Genomic DNA, 16,301 nt, shown 5'->3' with positions numbered 1-16,301 from the left:
CATTTCTCAAAAACAAACAATGAAATTAGTTTTGATAGCCAAAGAAGAAAATAGTATCTAAGGGCCAGTACAGACAGGCCAAAATAAAGCTTCTTCAGGTCACTTTGGAGGTATGCTGTTTAAATGATGCATGCGTCTTAAGAGTCCGGACGCCGCACCAAAGCCACACTCCAGTCCTAATGATGCTTGCATCATTTAAACAGCATACCTCCAAAGTGACCTGAAGCAGCTTTATTTTGACCTGTCTGTATGGGGCCTAAGTAAGTAGCTGTGTCTGAACTCAACATTATGAGGTTGACTTTGTGAAATACTTCCTTTGGATGCCATGGTCTATAACTCATGAGAATTAGAAGTCTTTGGGGGAAAACAAAGAATATATTTATTAACAGCACGTTTCCTAAACACATATCCCAAGATCCTCTCTGGTGACACATACTGTAAAGTGCTTTCAGAATTATACCGCTCTTCCCCTGCAAGATTTAACTTCTTTCTGCAGTCCACCCACCCACCGATCACCACGTGGCTGTTCAATGGGTGAGGGAGAGCAGGGGGCATTGAGGAACATCCACATAGGTTTTCTGTAGCCAGATGCACCACAAGAAAAGGGTAGGCTACATGTGGCTCCCTAGGGCTGTTTTTGTGGCTCCCGTGGCCCCCTAGAGTTTTTTCTTTTTTCTTTCTTTTTGCTCCAGAATATTTGTCTGTCTGTCTATCAGATCTGTAATCCCTCCAGAAAGCCCCCAAATGTACTCTAGGGGGTGTGGAGGGTATTTCCACTACATTTTGTAGGCCCTCTTGGACAGTTGAGGCTCAAGAGACATATTTTTGAAACCCCAAACATGGTGAAAATGCCTCAGTGCTTCCTAGAAAATGCTCCCCCCCCCCCAATTTAGGGGCAAAATTGTTTACTATTTTTGTTTCTGTTACTTTGTTTTAGCAGAAGCAGATGCAATCTTCCAAGGTCTCCTGGAGGATCCCCTATGCCTCCACAGTTGCCTATCCCTGCTCTAGGATATTCTGGTTTCTCTAACACTTGCCACTTTCCAATTAAATGGCCATGAAGGAGGAACCCCTGTAAAAGAAAGAGGAGCTGCAGGTTATGTGAGGGATGTAGTAAATCCCCACCCCACCCCACCCCACCCCACCCCACCCCAAGAAGACCATAAAATATATATATGAAAATATACCTAGACCTGTGTATGGCACCAAGAGGATGTTAACCCTAGTTCTATGAACGTACCTTACTCTTCCTACAGTGAAATACAGTTGGCCCTTCTTATACACGGATTTAAGCATACACGGTTTGAAAATGTTAAAAAAAAGTATATATTTCAAATATCAAACCATGATTTTCCATTTTTTATAAGGGAAAACATTTTGCTATGTCATTATATTTAATGGGACGAGCATACATGGATTTTGTTATACACAGGGGATCCTGGAACCAAACCCCAGCCTATAACAAGGGTCCACTGTAGATCAAATGATGTGTGCCAGTACAATTTCTGCTGTCACCTTTTCACATAGCCTGTTGGTTTTGGATCCTAGTCTACTTTCATTTCCAGTTTAAATTGTGCATAAGACCATCATCTTGCCTGCTTTAGATGCCTACTCTATACCATTTTTAAAAAACAGAGTTGCATTTCTAGAGCTTATAGATACCCCAGGGTTGGATTTAAGTATGTAAAATAAACAGTTGCCAAATGTATGCCCAGTCTTGTGTTAATTTTAACTTCTCAGGTAGGAAACTTAAAAACCAGTTAAAAACAGGCTGGCAGTTCTTCAAAGGATGATACAAATAATGTGTAGGATGTGTAGGAATGTTCACATAATGCTGGTTTGAATGTTTATTAAACTTATCTAGACAGAGGTTAAGTGTGTAATTAATCATCTTGATCACTGTGCAAGCACGAATCATGATCAAAACACAACAATCAGTTTTGATAAAGACACTAGCATTTTGAAACATGGATTCATATTTTCATAAAGGTATAGATAGTTTTATATTTTAAAAAGTAAATAACTCTCCTGAGAGTACAGCAATGTTTGCCCATCTAGAGAGACTCTTTAACCAATATTGCTTTTTTCCTTTTCTCTCACAGTTGAAGCAGATGTGAAAACAACTGCATCAAGTGTTGTATCTGGCAATACAGCACCATCCCCAAGTTCCCCAACCTCTCCTACTGCTGATGTTGCATCCTCGGTTGACAAGGAGTCCAATAACCCTCATGCCATCCCACGAAGGCATGCTCCCATAGAGCAGCTTGCCAGACAAGGTTCTTTTAGAGGTTTCCCTGCTCTTAGTCAGAAGATGTCTCCATTTAAACGCCAGCTGTCTTTGCGAATTAATGAGTTGCCTTCAACAGTTCAGAGGAAAACTGACTTCCCCATGAAAAACTCAGGTAGGACCAAATGTCCTTCCATGTTACATATTATTCAGTTACATTTTGATCTCACCAGCTTACATTTGAGAGAAGATTCTATAGAAATGATGTTATTGGCATAATTATTTATTTTTATTCATTTTTAAAAACACTTTTAAAAGCAACACCCTTTTTAATGGGATCTCGTGGAATAAAGCATAAGAAAACGTCCATATTAAAACCTCAAACAATTTAAACAAGGGAAAAATGTATTAAACAGAACAACCATTAAAACCACATAACAATTGGATGATATGTGCGTCAGTTAGCATATTATAACTCATGTATGTGAGAGATGCAAACCTTTGCTAAGTAATAGTATTGCTAAAATTGATACAGATGCCCAGAGGACATGTGTTAAATTGTGCTTTCCCAATCCCCCACAGTATTTGTGTCTTGTTTTTCTCTTCTGTTTTCACCATAAATTTGTGAGATGGCAGATACAATCTTATACAACTCTAAATACAGTTACAGGAGTGTAGAGAGAAGAGACAAGATGAATCCCCATAATAAACTGGCTGCATATCTGTGCAATCTTTGTTCTTCCTTTCAGTTCCTGAAGTTGAAGGAGAAGTAGATAGCATTAGTTCCCTGTGCTCGCAGATTACAAATGCATTTAGCACACCATCTGAGGATCCTTTCTCCTCTGCGCCTATGACAAAACCAGTCACTGCAGTTGCTCCACAATCTCCTGCTTTCCAAGGTTTGTCCTCTCAAAACATGGATGCATTTAGGATGCTTGAAATATATATGCAATCCTGCTTTCCTCTTGTGTTATCATTTTAGTGTCTCAGATTGTCTTGCAGCTGTTTTCTTTTGCATTTGAAGGCATTTTAATTCATGCTTAGTAGTCTTTGCCTGTGTTAACGTCCTGGACAATTTACAATCCATACAGACTATTCAACCATACATTCATTGTAGAAGAGGATTTTCTAGAAATAGAAAACTGCATTTTTCATGCTTGAGTAGAATAGTACTATATAGGAAGTATAAAAACTTAAATTCAGATGTCTTTTTCCTTGACTCTTCCAGGTCTTTTTTAAAAACCTAATAATAACAAAACTAGTGAAATTGTTATCTCTCATCCTCAAAATAGCTCTGAAGTTATTCCAGTGTGGAGCAGAAAGGGTCTGTCAGTCTTGATGTTTTTTATGTTTGGTATCTTGAAAATAAGAAACAACCTCAAAATGTATTGGGACTCAGCAAAGTATGCTGCAATGTGTGTGGTTTTGTTTTTTTTAAAGACAGAATTTATCTTACAGAAAATGCTTAGGTGGAATAAATTTTAAGGGCAAACTAGTTATAGCACTTCACAATTCAAGCCACATCCTCCATGAAATGTATGTGGATAACAAAGTTTACTCCCTTTGGCTCTCTGTGGATGTTTTTAAAGTGTGGTTAGGTGAACATGATTACAGTGTAATTACTAGTTTTGATTTTCCAATGCTACATTTGAGAATAAAATGTGGAAGTCATTTTAGCAGTATTCTGCTCTGTTGCTAGTGAAAAACTGCCCATTTATCTTAAAAGACCCCATGACAATAAATATTTACTGAATCAAAGGTACTGTTGAAAATGTCTGTAGATTAATACTGAGAAAGTATAACCAAGTTGGTGTGTGTTGCATGTTGGCCGTAACTGTGCATTTGTTTTAACATCCCAGTCATCTGCATGCTTTGCATGAATTAACAGCATTGATGTTGTCTGCTCCCATTTTAGTTAATGGCACTGCCTCTGCCTTCAGTGTGCTTGCTGCTAAACCAGTTCAAACTACTGTAGCACCCCCAGCAATACCTGTTCGTGAAACCAATCCTTGGGCTAATGCCCCTGCTGCTCCAGCTGCTGCTAAAACTGGAGCTGCAGTTCCTCTTTCTGGTAAGACTGGACACAGATCCTGTGTGTTGCCTTTAGAGATTTGAAACGTGTGCAAATCTTTTTCTGAGCTAGCAAAACATTTCTTAGGTGGCTTTTAAATAATAATAATAATAAAGCTGTAACTTGTTTGAAGAAAAGCAATGAAATGAATTGTGTAAGAGACAAGCAGTTGGTCGAGGTACTTGAGGTACACCTTTTTGCTTTTATTTCTCTCTGGGTGGGTGAGGTTTTTTAGATGGCTTAAAATTGATGTACTTATAGCAAGAGCAAAAATTTTCAGTAACCAGGATAGCTTTGATTTTAAACAATTAACTACAGTGTGCCCGCTCCATATGTGAGCATGCCCACATACGCAGCTTCGTTTACGCGGAAGCCATGCTGCTATTCATTGAGGTGGTTTTAGATCAAATGGCAGCAGCATGAGACTTCTGCTGCTTCTGCCTACTTCTAGTCCCAATGCAATGTGAGACCTCCCTCCTCTCCAGATCATCTGGTATCTGCAGAGAACTTGGGTGAAGGGACAGGCTAATGAATACAGTCAGCCCTCCATATCCACAGATTCCTTATGCATGGATTCAACCATCCATGGCTTGGAAATACTGAAAAATATATGAATTCCACAAAGAAAATTGTGATTTTGTCGTTTTATATAAGGGACACCATTTTACTGCAACATTGTATTTCATGGGACTTGAGCATCCATGGATTTTGATATCCACAGTGGGGTCCTGGAACAAAACCCAAGCGAATACCAAGGGCCCGCTGTACACATAATGACTAGCTGAGAAGTGAAGCCCAGTTTACAGAACCCTTGTGGTCTGATAATTTCTGTAGCTACCCTGAAATGCTTTCATGACCTTCATTTAACATCACAGTAGTCAAGTGCCATCTATCTAAGTACCTGACGTCCAGACTGAAACTAGGTTTTGCATGGCCCTGTAGGGTGACCTTGGGTAGCATAAATCAGAAGACTAGGATTAAATCAAGCTTTTTTATCTGAAACCTATGTACTCTGTCACAAAGCTGTAATATCTGTTCCTTGTTGAAAAAAAGATGCAACAGCTCTAAGACTCCTGCTTAAGTCAGAGTATGGTGGGGGGAGTAGGATAAAATGCCATTGTAGATGCAAGTAAAGGAAAAGCTTAGGAGAAGACATTTGTGTATATTCTCAGTGGGGAAGCTGGCAAGTATGTGGGTTGGTGTGAATAAGGTAGATTCCAGATGAAAAGTGCATTGCATTGAAATGAATAATGAATTGAAACATTGCATTGAACGTTGAACATTGCAGAATTATTAGAGAGAGGTTAACAGAATGAACTGTGTAGAAAAGAGTAGAGCTGAAGTACAGGAAAGAATGAAAGCAACAAGCTGTCAGTAAGTACAGTTTCAAACTTACAGTACCACTTCTTTGAAAATTGTCAGTTTTGCATGGCAGGGTGCATATATGAAAGACAGTGTTAATATTTTGTACATGTAGTATATTAATCTAGTTTGGTGATTGAAGAGTACACTTGCTTATGTTTTAGTTTCAAACTGAAATGGGTAAATTTGCCATTGCCTGAAAACCTTGGCCTCAGTGTCATCATACTTGTTAATTCCTGTAGCCACAGAGAGCTTCTTGAATGTGAAGACCCTGTAAATGTCTTCTTTTCATTTGTAGTGTGAGGTCCAAATTCCAAAGTTTTCTCTTGACAATACTTCAGTAGCCATAACTGCATATTTACCTTTGCCTTTGTTCAATTAAACAAATTTTCTGCATTAATTGCAGTGATGAAATCGTCTATCTCAACTGCAAAATTATCCTGACCAATTAGGGTTATAAGCTTGAAGCTATGTTAGGAATCTCCCTTACATCCCTTATGAATGGGGTGAAAAGTGTACCTCTGATCTTTTACTCTAACATCCATTTTCCTTCACAGGTACTGAGTGGAGTACTAATTCAGGAGCAGCCTCACCAAATCTGTTCCAGGCAAACCACAGACGCACTCCTTCAGAAGCAGACCGTTGGCTGGAAGAGGTATCTAAAACTGTCCGATCACAGCAGCCACAGCCACAATCACAACCTCCAGCTCCTCAGCCACTCCTGCAGCCTCCAGCTGCAGTTTCTCAGGCAGCAACAACATTTCCAGTCAACACTTTTATTGCATCTCAGCCAGTACCTGTTGGTGTGGTGCAGCCCATGCAGCCTGCATTTATTCCTTCTCAGCCCTATACTGTAACAAATGGAATGCCCTATTCTGCTCCCAGTGTCCCAGTGGTTGGAATCACCCCTTCCCAAATGGTAGCCAATGTCTTCGGCACTGCGAGTCACACACAAGTATCCCACTCTCATCAATCACCTAGTCTTATAAAACAACAGACATTTCCTCAGTATGAAACTAACAGTGCTACCACCAGCCCTTTCTTTAAACCTCCTGCCCAGCAGCTCAATGGATCAGCTGCTTTCAATGGGGTGGACACTGCCAAATGGTCTACAGAGGACAAGCATGTACTGCCATCTGCAGCTGCCCAGCAGGTTGACCCATTTGAAGCACAGTGGGCAGCACTGGAAAGCAAATCAAAGCAGCGTACCAACCCATCTCCAACTAATCCTTTCTCAAGTGAATTACAGAAGACTTTTGAGATTGAACTTTAAGCAGTCCTGTGGCTTGTCCTTCATGTGTATGTATGTGTGTTGGGATTGGATGTACGGGGATATGAGGTCAGAGGGGACTTCTGAGCAGCATTGTCCAAGTGCTGATGTCCCAGTGGAAACAGAGTAGGATTTACAGAAAGGGAGCAATCATGGGAAGAGGCTCCCAGCCCCAGAGCAATTGTGAAATAATCTAGGAAATGTACCCTGTACTACTTGCCTTCCTGCTTGGGAATTTGAATAGATGGGAAGTGAGCTCTGAAACCTTTGATTCACAAGAACTTCAGAAGACCTCTTAAGACAAAATAGAAACGACTTACCACTATCTTTAAAATGTATCTACCTTTCTGTAAGTGACTCATCCCCCTGAGGAGAAGAGAGCAGTTACGGGGACAGAGGCATAGTGGTGAATGGGCCGAAGGGGGGAAATGTGAGAACTGCTCAGCATATGCTGTCAGTGGAAAAGGATGAGCTTCCATTTTGAGTGACACAATTATTATACATAAAATAAAGCCAAAATCTTTATTTTTATGCATTTTACATTATTTTGAATAGTTCTAGATATCAAACGCTGAATGAGTTGTAAGTAATCTTGCCAAAGTTATAACGGGGGGTGGATGTAAAATTGTACATAAGATTGATTTATCACTGATTCTTACAGTCAGTATCATGGGAGTAGAGTGGGGAGCAGAGTTCCTAGCTTCTTGTTGTACGTTCATTGTAAGTAGCATATTGCAACAACAATCATGAGTCATGACCAATTAAAAATCACTATAGAGTAGTTTAAGAACAATATTGTCTTGGTTTAAAAACAATTGGTAATTTTTTAAAAAGAAATCATAGTAGTCAATATTAGAGTACATATAGGTTCTTTCATGTACTGCTGCAGTTTCTTTGTCTTAAATCTGTTTTAACACTACTGTGAGAACTGTAATCAAATCTACAATCAGGTCAACTTAGGAACCCATTTTATGTGCATTGACTAGGTTTTACTTTTTTTTTTAAAAAAAAAGCTTTCCCCCATCATTTTATGTGAAAATATGTGACTAGACTGCAGCTGTTTCATGTTTTTCCTCTGGCAAATCATGAAATCCATCTCATTTTAAATTTTACTCTTAAAACTTGGCCTTACAAGCAAATGTAAGTTATATATTTGTACTGATGATTTATAATCTGCTTTAACAGAAATAAATGTTGGTAGTAGACGATGTGGCTTTCCCAGCAGGCTTCCTTGTCCTTTTCCTGGTGTTAAGTCTTCTTTCAACACAAGGTCATCTGCCTCACATCTGACCTTCCAAACCTAGGGCAGCATATAAGTGCCCATTTGTACGTTTTTAAGAAGTGAATTACTTAAAAGTAAGAATTTAAAGATTTTTGAAAGTTTGCCCTTCTGCCATCTTTAGGTTTCTACATGCTGTTTGAATGGCTGTTCATCCACCATACTCTAATCTTGTGCTTGGTGTTTGTCATCACACTGTTCAGAAATGGGTCTGAAAATCATTTTGTGCTTGCTCAATGGAGGAATAAAGAATATATGGTTCTCCAGATGTTGGATTGCAGCTTTCATTGGCGGTCGTGGGAGTTGCAGTCCTACAAAATTTGGAAGACCACATGAAATCATAAGAGTTGGAAGAGACCACAAGGGCAATCCAGTCCAGTCCCCTTCTGCCATGCAGGAATACATAATCAAAGCATCCTTGATCGATGACCACCCAGCCTCTGTTTAAAAAAAATTCTAAAGAAGGAGACACCTCCATACTGCAAATCAGTGCATACCACTATCAAACAGCTTTTACCACCATGACATTCTTCCTAATTATTGGGTGGGATCTCTTTTCCAGTATTTTGAATCCATTCATGTTCCCTAGCTCTGCTGTACAGATTCTTCCATATACCTTGTCATCCTGGAAATAATGCAGAGACAGGGCCCAGTTTGTGGTGGTAGCAAGAAAAGGATTTGGGAATAGTCTGGGACACATGACATGGCCATAGTTTAAGATTGTTCCCAACTGCATAACTGGGAATAGTGATGGTTATGCTCTCTTATATTCTAGTAGGTTAGCTTAGCAAAAGAATATATGGTCTACTAAACCACAACTGAGAGACAGCATGGTATAGTGGTTTGAGCCTTGGACTGAGACCTGGAGACCATTGTTTGAATTCCAGCTGAGCTATGGAAACCCACTGGGTGACCTTGTTCAAGTCACTCTCTCAGTCACAGCCTCAGAGGATGGCAATGGCAAACCCCTTCTAAAGAAGTTTGCCGAGAAAACCCTGTGATAGGGTTGCCATAAGTAAAAAATGACTTGGAGGCACACAACAATAAAACATAACCAGTGCAAACGGAAGTACTTGTGTGACGGTGTCCTACTGGTGTGTACAAATCTATCACATCTCTTGTCCTCACTTCTTGCTTTCTAAAAATATAAGCATATAGTGGGCTGGTCCTAGAATGGTCACCTCTGGTTCCATATACCACTTTGGAGTAGTTTGTCTAAGGTTACCATCCAGTCCATTATGGCTGAGGCTCGTAGTGGGTATCACTGCCTGGAAAAAAGCATGTTTCCTTATGTCATATTTGTGCAGTTTCTGTGAAACAGTAGTGGGAAAACTAGCCTTCTAGATTTTGGGCTCCAGCTGCCATCAGCCTGGTGGGGGCTGTAGTCCATCAACATTTGAACAGCTGCAGGCTCCCTACTCACTGCTGCAAATGGTTTTGGGGGGGCAAAATTTGATCCCAAAAGCTCCATCAACAGCTCTGGTTTTGATAGGATAAACTTTCTTTCTTTCCTCTTCCAAGGAAAATGAATTCTGAATATGAGCAGATACAACCTATCATGTTTGGTCTGTTGTTCTTTTCTGTTGTTCTTTGCTATGGCTGAAATAAAATTAATTTTTTTGTTGAAAACTATGTGACCTAGTAGTTCCTGTTGCAGTGAAAGGCAGTTCCGTGAACAGTGGCATTTCTGCTAATGAAAATAGGCAATCCTTTCCCTGTTGTAGTTCCACATGCACTAAAAATTTACTATGGCACACTGTCGTTGCTGATTTGTGGTGTCAGAGAGGGGCTGACGGTGGGGGAAGGGCTAACATTACTGTTAACATCTTTTGGGTTTTATCCCTATGTTGTAAGATCATACTGTTTTTGTTCCCCATTGTCCATGATGGATTCTGTTGAAAGCTTCCTAATACTGTCTTTTAAATAGGGGCAATTGATAAAACATTCTTCAGTGCAAATTGAAGCTACTCTTAAAGTGTAAGATGATACTGAGGGGGAAAAGGCTATACGTGAACAGGATGGGACTTCACTATGTTTTTTCTTCTCTTTTACCAAATAACTTGGTTAAATCTGCAGATTATAATGAAAGAGCTGGACGATCGCAGCCAATTTTGCCTTGAGATGTGTGAAAATGCCTACCGGTAGTGTCTTGGCATAAATGATCATGGGTGCTAATTCCAGTTTCTGAAAAAAGTGCAAGAATCCTGAAGCTCAGTAATTCTGTAGGTGGACTTCTAGAGATGCTGCAGAAGGTATTCAGTGTTTTATTGTACAATGTCCTTTCTAGTGCAACAGCAATTTGAAGGTACCAGTTTGCATTCTCATAACCAATACAATACACCAGACTTCTGGTTCCACCACAGTACAGTGTCTGAGGATGCCAGAATGTACTCTGGTCAATTACTGGCTGGGAGAGGGTGAAAGGTACCTGGGCACCACCTGGCTATGCAGTTGTGCAGTCAGGAGGAAGGAAACGCTGTCCCCCCCCCCCCCCCCCATGTACATCCAGTGAACAGTAAAGAACATCCTGAGGACTCGCTGGAGACCTAGAATGGCAGTGACTGTTCCTTTCTCCTGACTGCACAACTGCATTTGGCCACTACTCAGGTTCCCTATCACCCCTGACAGCACTAACTGGCTACAGGAGTGCACCTGGTGCTACTGAGAATCATGCTAGAAGCAGAAGCCCAAGGTAGTGGACATGTATGTTCTACCATGGTACTATTGGATCTTGGCCAAGTTAGGTTGTTGTTTGGGAAGAGAAGCTACTTGTACAGTCTGTCTGCTGAACCAAATGAGTTTCAGTTGTGGTTTGAAATGGTGTTGTGTTAAAAATCGTAACAGTTTTTTGAACTGCTTTGTTACTTTTCTGACAAATTACTCCATTTTGGGGCTATGCAAACTGCCTCTTTGTACTACCAAATCAGGGCCGAGCACTGATCTGGCCTTTGCAGGGTGCAAAAACGAGCTCCTTTTTGTACCCTGCAAAGGATGCAACAGCTGTGGCACCATGGCTTTACAGTGCTCCTTCTGCACTGTGTTATGTGCTAGTCTGCACAGCCTCTGAGTATCATTAAATGATAGATACAGTTCGTGTCTGTCTAAACAGAATTAGATATGGGTATAGCAATAACTTGGGAAAACTCAGTTTAATCTTCTGTGAATAGTTGTCTATATAAACATTTTTGCAGAACTTATTTTTATCGCATGAGACTCAAAAGAGAACGTGCCTGTGGTGCTTGTTATATGGGAATTGACTTTCTTATTTGTATATAAAGCCTGATTGCATAAAAAAGCAGCTAGTGTATAATGTGGGTGTAATTGTAGTTAGTCACAGATTAATGCAGTAACCAGTAAAACAGACCTACTATGTGCATTTGAATGATTTATAAGATTTATAAAACAGATGAATCCTATATTTATAAGACCTGATGCCTATGAGGAAATGAAGAGCAATTGTAGGTCAACATGTGCATCCTGTAAGTTAATGATGAAAAGAAAGCAGCAGGACTATAATCAACCATGAAGGTGATATTCAGGGTGGTGTAGAGGTAGCTGTCTATTATGTGGAATTCCCTGGAGATGTGGACATCACAATTACTATCTGGAGCAGGCTGGATGCTGCCACTTGTAGCTACGTGACACATGCATCAACTCAGGTGGGGTTGCTTCCTTCCTTGTCTTCTGTAGGAAACCTAACATGGAAACCTTTCGTCTAGTTGCTATGGCAGCCATAGCCTTGGATTTTCTTGGTGGTCTGCTGCATTGTAAATTCTCCTCACTTACTGTTTTGTAGACTACTAAGCAACAAGATTACTAACTTAATGGAAAGGTATCCTTGATGGTCAGCAAACAGAATCTTGTTGAATTGTGACTAGCACCTATGCATCAATCCTGGGTGGGAAAAGCGCATATGCAGCTGGTACTGCCTCTGTCTGTGGAAAAGAAAGTTAATGTAAGTAAACAGGACTAAGTATTTACACCCCACATCCTTACTAGTTCAGTTATAATTGCTCAACCAGAATGCATACACTTTAGACAATTGTTTCTTCTGTGATTAAAAGTAAGAACTGCACTTCTCGTGATTTCTTCCTCATGGCCTGTGACATTCTTATTCTGTGGTTCCTGAAAAAGTGTGTTGTGCTTCACACAAAATTAATGAGGCTCATGCTTCATTTGGAATCTCTGCTGTTCTCCCCACCAGTTTCAGAAACTGTTTACAAAAGGTCAGTAAAACTGGCTGCTTTGACCTTTGAGTAAGAACTCCCATTACCTTGCCTGACCTTTTTTGGCTTCAGAGCTCATCCTTAGATGCTACACATTAGGTTTATCTGATAGTGATTAACCTGAAGATGAACAAAGATGTAAGGCTTGGCTTGCCAAGATTTCAAGGAAATCCTCATACAGTGGTATTCATGTGTCTGAGGAATTCTAGAACTTGCACAACATGTCATATTTTCTTGTTTAGGAGATTTTCTAAATAAATACGCATAGGATTGCCCTTAAAAAGCCCCCACCAGTAAGGTGACCATAGAAGAGACACAGAAGTTTCACTTCGTAAGACTTATTGTAAGACGAAGTATCGCAAGGATCTCTAAAGTGCAAGACTCTCCCACTTTTCCTATGTACTTCAGCAAATTATTGGGTCCCTTGTAGTTTCAACTATTTCTAAACACTGAGTGCTGCTGAGACTCTTTGTTAGCAATTGTCTGCTCTTGTTGTGGAACAAAGCCACTTGTCTGCTTTTAGTTCTGAAAAGCATTATGTGACACTTGAGATAAGCATGCAGGAAAAAGATTTAAGGTCAGGGTGCCAGTTTCCACAGAAATGTGGTCCATCTCTTCTGGAAAGGACAAAACTCTTGTGTTCTTTATTGTTTGCATTTATGGGTTAAGATATCTTTTTCTCTTTCTTTTGACTCCTGTCCATATTGCTTCTGAGAGAACCAGTCACTTGTTGCTTCATTAAATGGGCACATCATCCAGCTGTTTTTAAAAAATCAGATGTTACTATTGCAAAAAGTTACAGAAGCCATTTGCCAACTGTTCTTCTTTCTGCTTTCATACTGGGCATTTTGCCTTCTCCATGTATGTTCTTGGGTATACAAATCTGAGATAGCTTCCATAGAAATCATTTCTGGATAATAAACTTCTTTCTTCTGGAGCAGCATCAGATGGAGGGGAGACAGAGCTTCAGCCATGGTGGCGCAAACAGCTGGCACAGCAAAAGCTAGAATAATACTCATTATTGCAGAGTTGGGCCTGTAGAATCAGGTCACAGTTGGCAAGATGGGGTTGGTCAACACATTCCCTGCTTGGGTCCACTGGAAGAGGTGCAGGTACTGGAAGAAGAGGAGGACAGAGGTTAGGTGACTCCGGAACACATTTTGCAAACAATCTTTCACAAGCACATAAAACATAAAAGCGCATAAATTTACATTCCAGGAGGGGCATATATAATATGTGACGGATTCTCTGTGCTGTATGTAGGTAAAGCAAATATATTTAATATGAAACATCATCATGGAAGAAATCCCAAAGCAGAAATCACAATTAGCAAACCAAGAGTAACATAACATGAGAGTTTGAGGGAACTATTGCCATTATTGGAGAGAAGAGATGCCCTGGATGATAAATCGCACAGCAGATGCTATCCCTCACTAAAGGCAATTACAAGTTGTTAAGTAGCATCTGAGAAAGTAGACTCTATTCTACAAAAGCTCATGCTACCAGCTTCTTTCTTTCAATTAGTCTCAAAGGTCCCTTTGCATACAAATCTTTAAATAAGAACACCTTTATAACAGTGAACTCTTGACTGAAGTTACTGATAAGGCTCAGTAACTTAAAACTGGTAGAGCCCTCCTTTGAACACATTGTTCTGTTTAAGCCTGTAGTATTTAAAGAAACAAAGGCACTTGGCACAAACTGCTTTTTTCTCCACATGCAGAAAGCACCTTTCACCCTACTTAACGTAAATTCAGAGAAAGCCAGCTGTGCTTAAATCCCATTTTTACAAAGTGCAAATCATTACCAATTTGACTGATAGTAGCGTCACTGACTTCGCAACATCTCAACAAGATCTGGAGCATCCCAAAAAGAGCACACAGGAAGGGTTTTTAGGAATACAGTGGGATAAAGGGAATTTGGTCTTAGTTGATCTTAGCTGCCAGAGCTCATCTTTTGATTTTTGGTTTTCGTAAGAAACACAGACCTTTTCACCCACTGTTTTCATCCTTCCACATGTCTGGGTCTATGCCATATTCACAATACTACCTTTCCAGTGTTTTGTAGGTCATCAGCCTCTGCAATCCATGTTGGCTTCTAAGAATTTGTTATCAAAATACAGCTGGATCATGGGGCTATCGAAGCACATATCTTGTGAGAAAAAGCTTAATTTGATTTATGAAAATATTTCAGTCCTTCCCTTTATTATGGGCTCTCAGGGTGGCATATAATGTAAACATTTAAAACACGTCCAGATTTAAACAATGAATAACTGAAACATATTAAAACAGTTGAAACTACTTTAAAAACTACAACAGCCCTCAAAGACTTTAATTAAAAGCCATGTTTTGTCTTGGAAACTGGATGAAAACATTTGTGCCACTTGGCCCTTCATGAAGAAGGCCCTGTCCCACATCTCCTCTTTCTTCATATTGCCCCTCACTGGTAGGGCACAAAAGATAGCCTTTCATGCACACCTCAGTTTTTAGGCAGTTATAGGGAGAAGTGCTTCTTCAAGTATTGAGGTCTGTAGCTGTTTAGGGCTTTAAATGTCATCACCAACACCTTGAAGCCAGTTTAGAGGTCAGGGAAAGAGAGAGATTGGTAATGCCAGATGGGAGATCACCAATGAATATTATAGTTCAGAGAAAGGAACTGGCAAAAACACCTGTGAATATTCCTTCCCTAAGAAAATTCTATGAAATTTATAAGGTTGTCATAAGTTGACAGGTGACTTAAAGGCAGTGCAACTTTTGCGGACAACTATAGCTAGGCTAAAGCTGAGACTGGGCCTATCATGGGCTCAGTGTTTTCTAGATGGAAGTGTAAGATTATAGCAAAAGTGGGGAAATGGTAGCCCTCAAGATCTTGAATTCCCACCAGCTCCAGCCTGCGTGTTCCATGGTAAGGGATGATGAGTCAGTCCAACAACATCTAGGGAGGGCACAAGTTCCTCTAGGGGTTGACAAGCTTAGGTAGAAGGACTAGAGTACACCCACCTTCTGGCCGCCTCCTGATGACTTTCACATCTGTGCTGGCACTGACAGAATTACTGCCACTGTAAGCATTGCAGGTGTAGGAGCCCTCATCGCTGCTCTGCACATTCTTTAGGACCAGGCTTCCATCTGGAGACAGCTGGATGTGATAACCATCTGCTCTCACTGGAACCCCATTCCTGGGTCAAAATACATAATGTTTATGTCTTGCCCTTTGAAACTGAGACTCTTCTCAACCAATTCATGCTCCACTAGAAGGAATGTAAACTTTTAACAAGCCACATTAATAAAGTCTTACAAGAAACACATTTCTATGAATTGTGTCAGGGCTTAATGAATAAAGTAAACTTGGTTTCAACAGACTACTTTCTAGGTCAAGGGTTCATAACTTGGAATCCACAGATCAAGGGGGCCTGTGGGTAGATTTCAGGGGGCCCATGGACCTGAGAGAAAAATTAAATCATTATTTTCATTAACCTCGCTAATTGAAATTTAGCATTTGCTTCTACAGTTAGCCCTCCACGTTTGCAGCTTTGACTTTTGCGGATTTGATTATTTCTGATTTTGATTAATATGTTCTCTTTAGGAATCTCTAGGTCCTCCAGCTCAACTCTGCCAGAAGCTGACTATAGAATTGTGCTGGAGGTCCTAAAAGTTCCTAGAGAAAAAGTTCTCTAGGCATTTGTAAATCCTCCAGAATCATGTTATAGTGATGTTATAGTTCCCCAGGGCTCTGTTCTGGGTCCCCTTCTGTTTTCTCTCTACACACTGTCCTTAGGAAAACTCATGAGGTCTTTTGGTTTTTCCTACCACCTGTATGCCGTTGACACCCAGTTGTATCTTTCCATCCCTGACATTTCTCCAAGGCTTGAA

General features: G+C 40.3%; 2 protein-coding genes across 11 annotated transcripts in view; one reads left to right on the top strand and one right to left on the bottom strand.

Moving 5' to 3' along the window:
* NUMB (NUMB endocytic adaptor protein) overlaps nucleotides 1-7,930 on the top strand; it is an 86,420-nt gene extending 78,490 nt beyond the window's left edge. For 7 of the 9 annotated variants that reach the window (XM_089521830.1, XM_089521831.1, XM_089521837.1 and 4 more), the window contains 4 exons: nucleotides 2,103-2,402; nucleotides 2,977-3,126; nucleotides 4,143-4,298; nucleotides 6,218-7,930. In XM_089521830.1, the coding sequence (XP_089377956.1) occupies nucleotides 2,103-2,402; nucleotides 2,977-3,126; nucleotides 4,143-4,298; nucleotides 6,218-6,933 (1,322 nt within the window). In that variant the 3' untranslated portion in view covers nucleotides 6,934-7,930. The remainder of the gene's footprint in view (nucleotides 1-2,102; nucleotides 2,403-2,976; nucleotides 3,127-4,142; nucleotides 4,299-6,217) is intronic. The other 2 variants (XM_089521838.1, XM_089521839.1) reach the window with 1 other exon arrangement.
* Nucleotides 7,931-8,022: 92 nt separating this feature from the next.
* The window catches only part of PAPLN (papilin, proteoglycan like sulfated glycoprotein), a 74,647-nt gene continuing 66,368 nt past the window's right edge, over nucleotides 8,023-16,301 (bottom strand). The window contains exons 27-29 of one of the 2 annotated variants that reach the window (XM_089521829.1): nucleotides 15,432-15,607; nucleotides 12,031-13,550; nucleotides 8,023-8,520 (exon numbers count right to left, since the gene is read on the bottom strand). In XM_089521829.1, the coding sequence (XP_089377955.1) occupies nucleotides 13,402-13,550; nucleotides 15,432-15,607 (325 nt within the window). In that variant the 3' untranslated portion in view covers nucleotides 8,023-8,520; nucleotides 12,031-13,401. Of the gene's footprint in view, nucleotides 8,521-11,540; nucleotides 13,551-15,431; nucleotides 15,608-16,301 lie in introns of those variants that run through there. The other variant, XM_089521828.1, reaches the window with a different exon arrangement.

This window comes from Sceloporus occidentalis, unplaced genomic scaffold (genome assembly GCF_023333645.1).
Source record: "Sceloporus occidentalis isolate IW3139 unplaced genomic scaffold, rSceOcc1.0.p SCAF_4, whole genome shotgun sequence".
Classification (NCBI taxonomy): Eukaryota; Metazoa; Chordata; class Lepidosauria; order Squamata; family Phrynosomatidae; genus Sceloporus; species Sceloporus occidentalis.
This window is presented reverse-complemented; position numbering and strand designations above follow the sequence as displayed.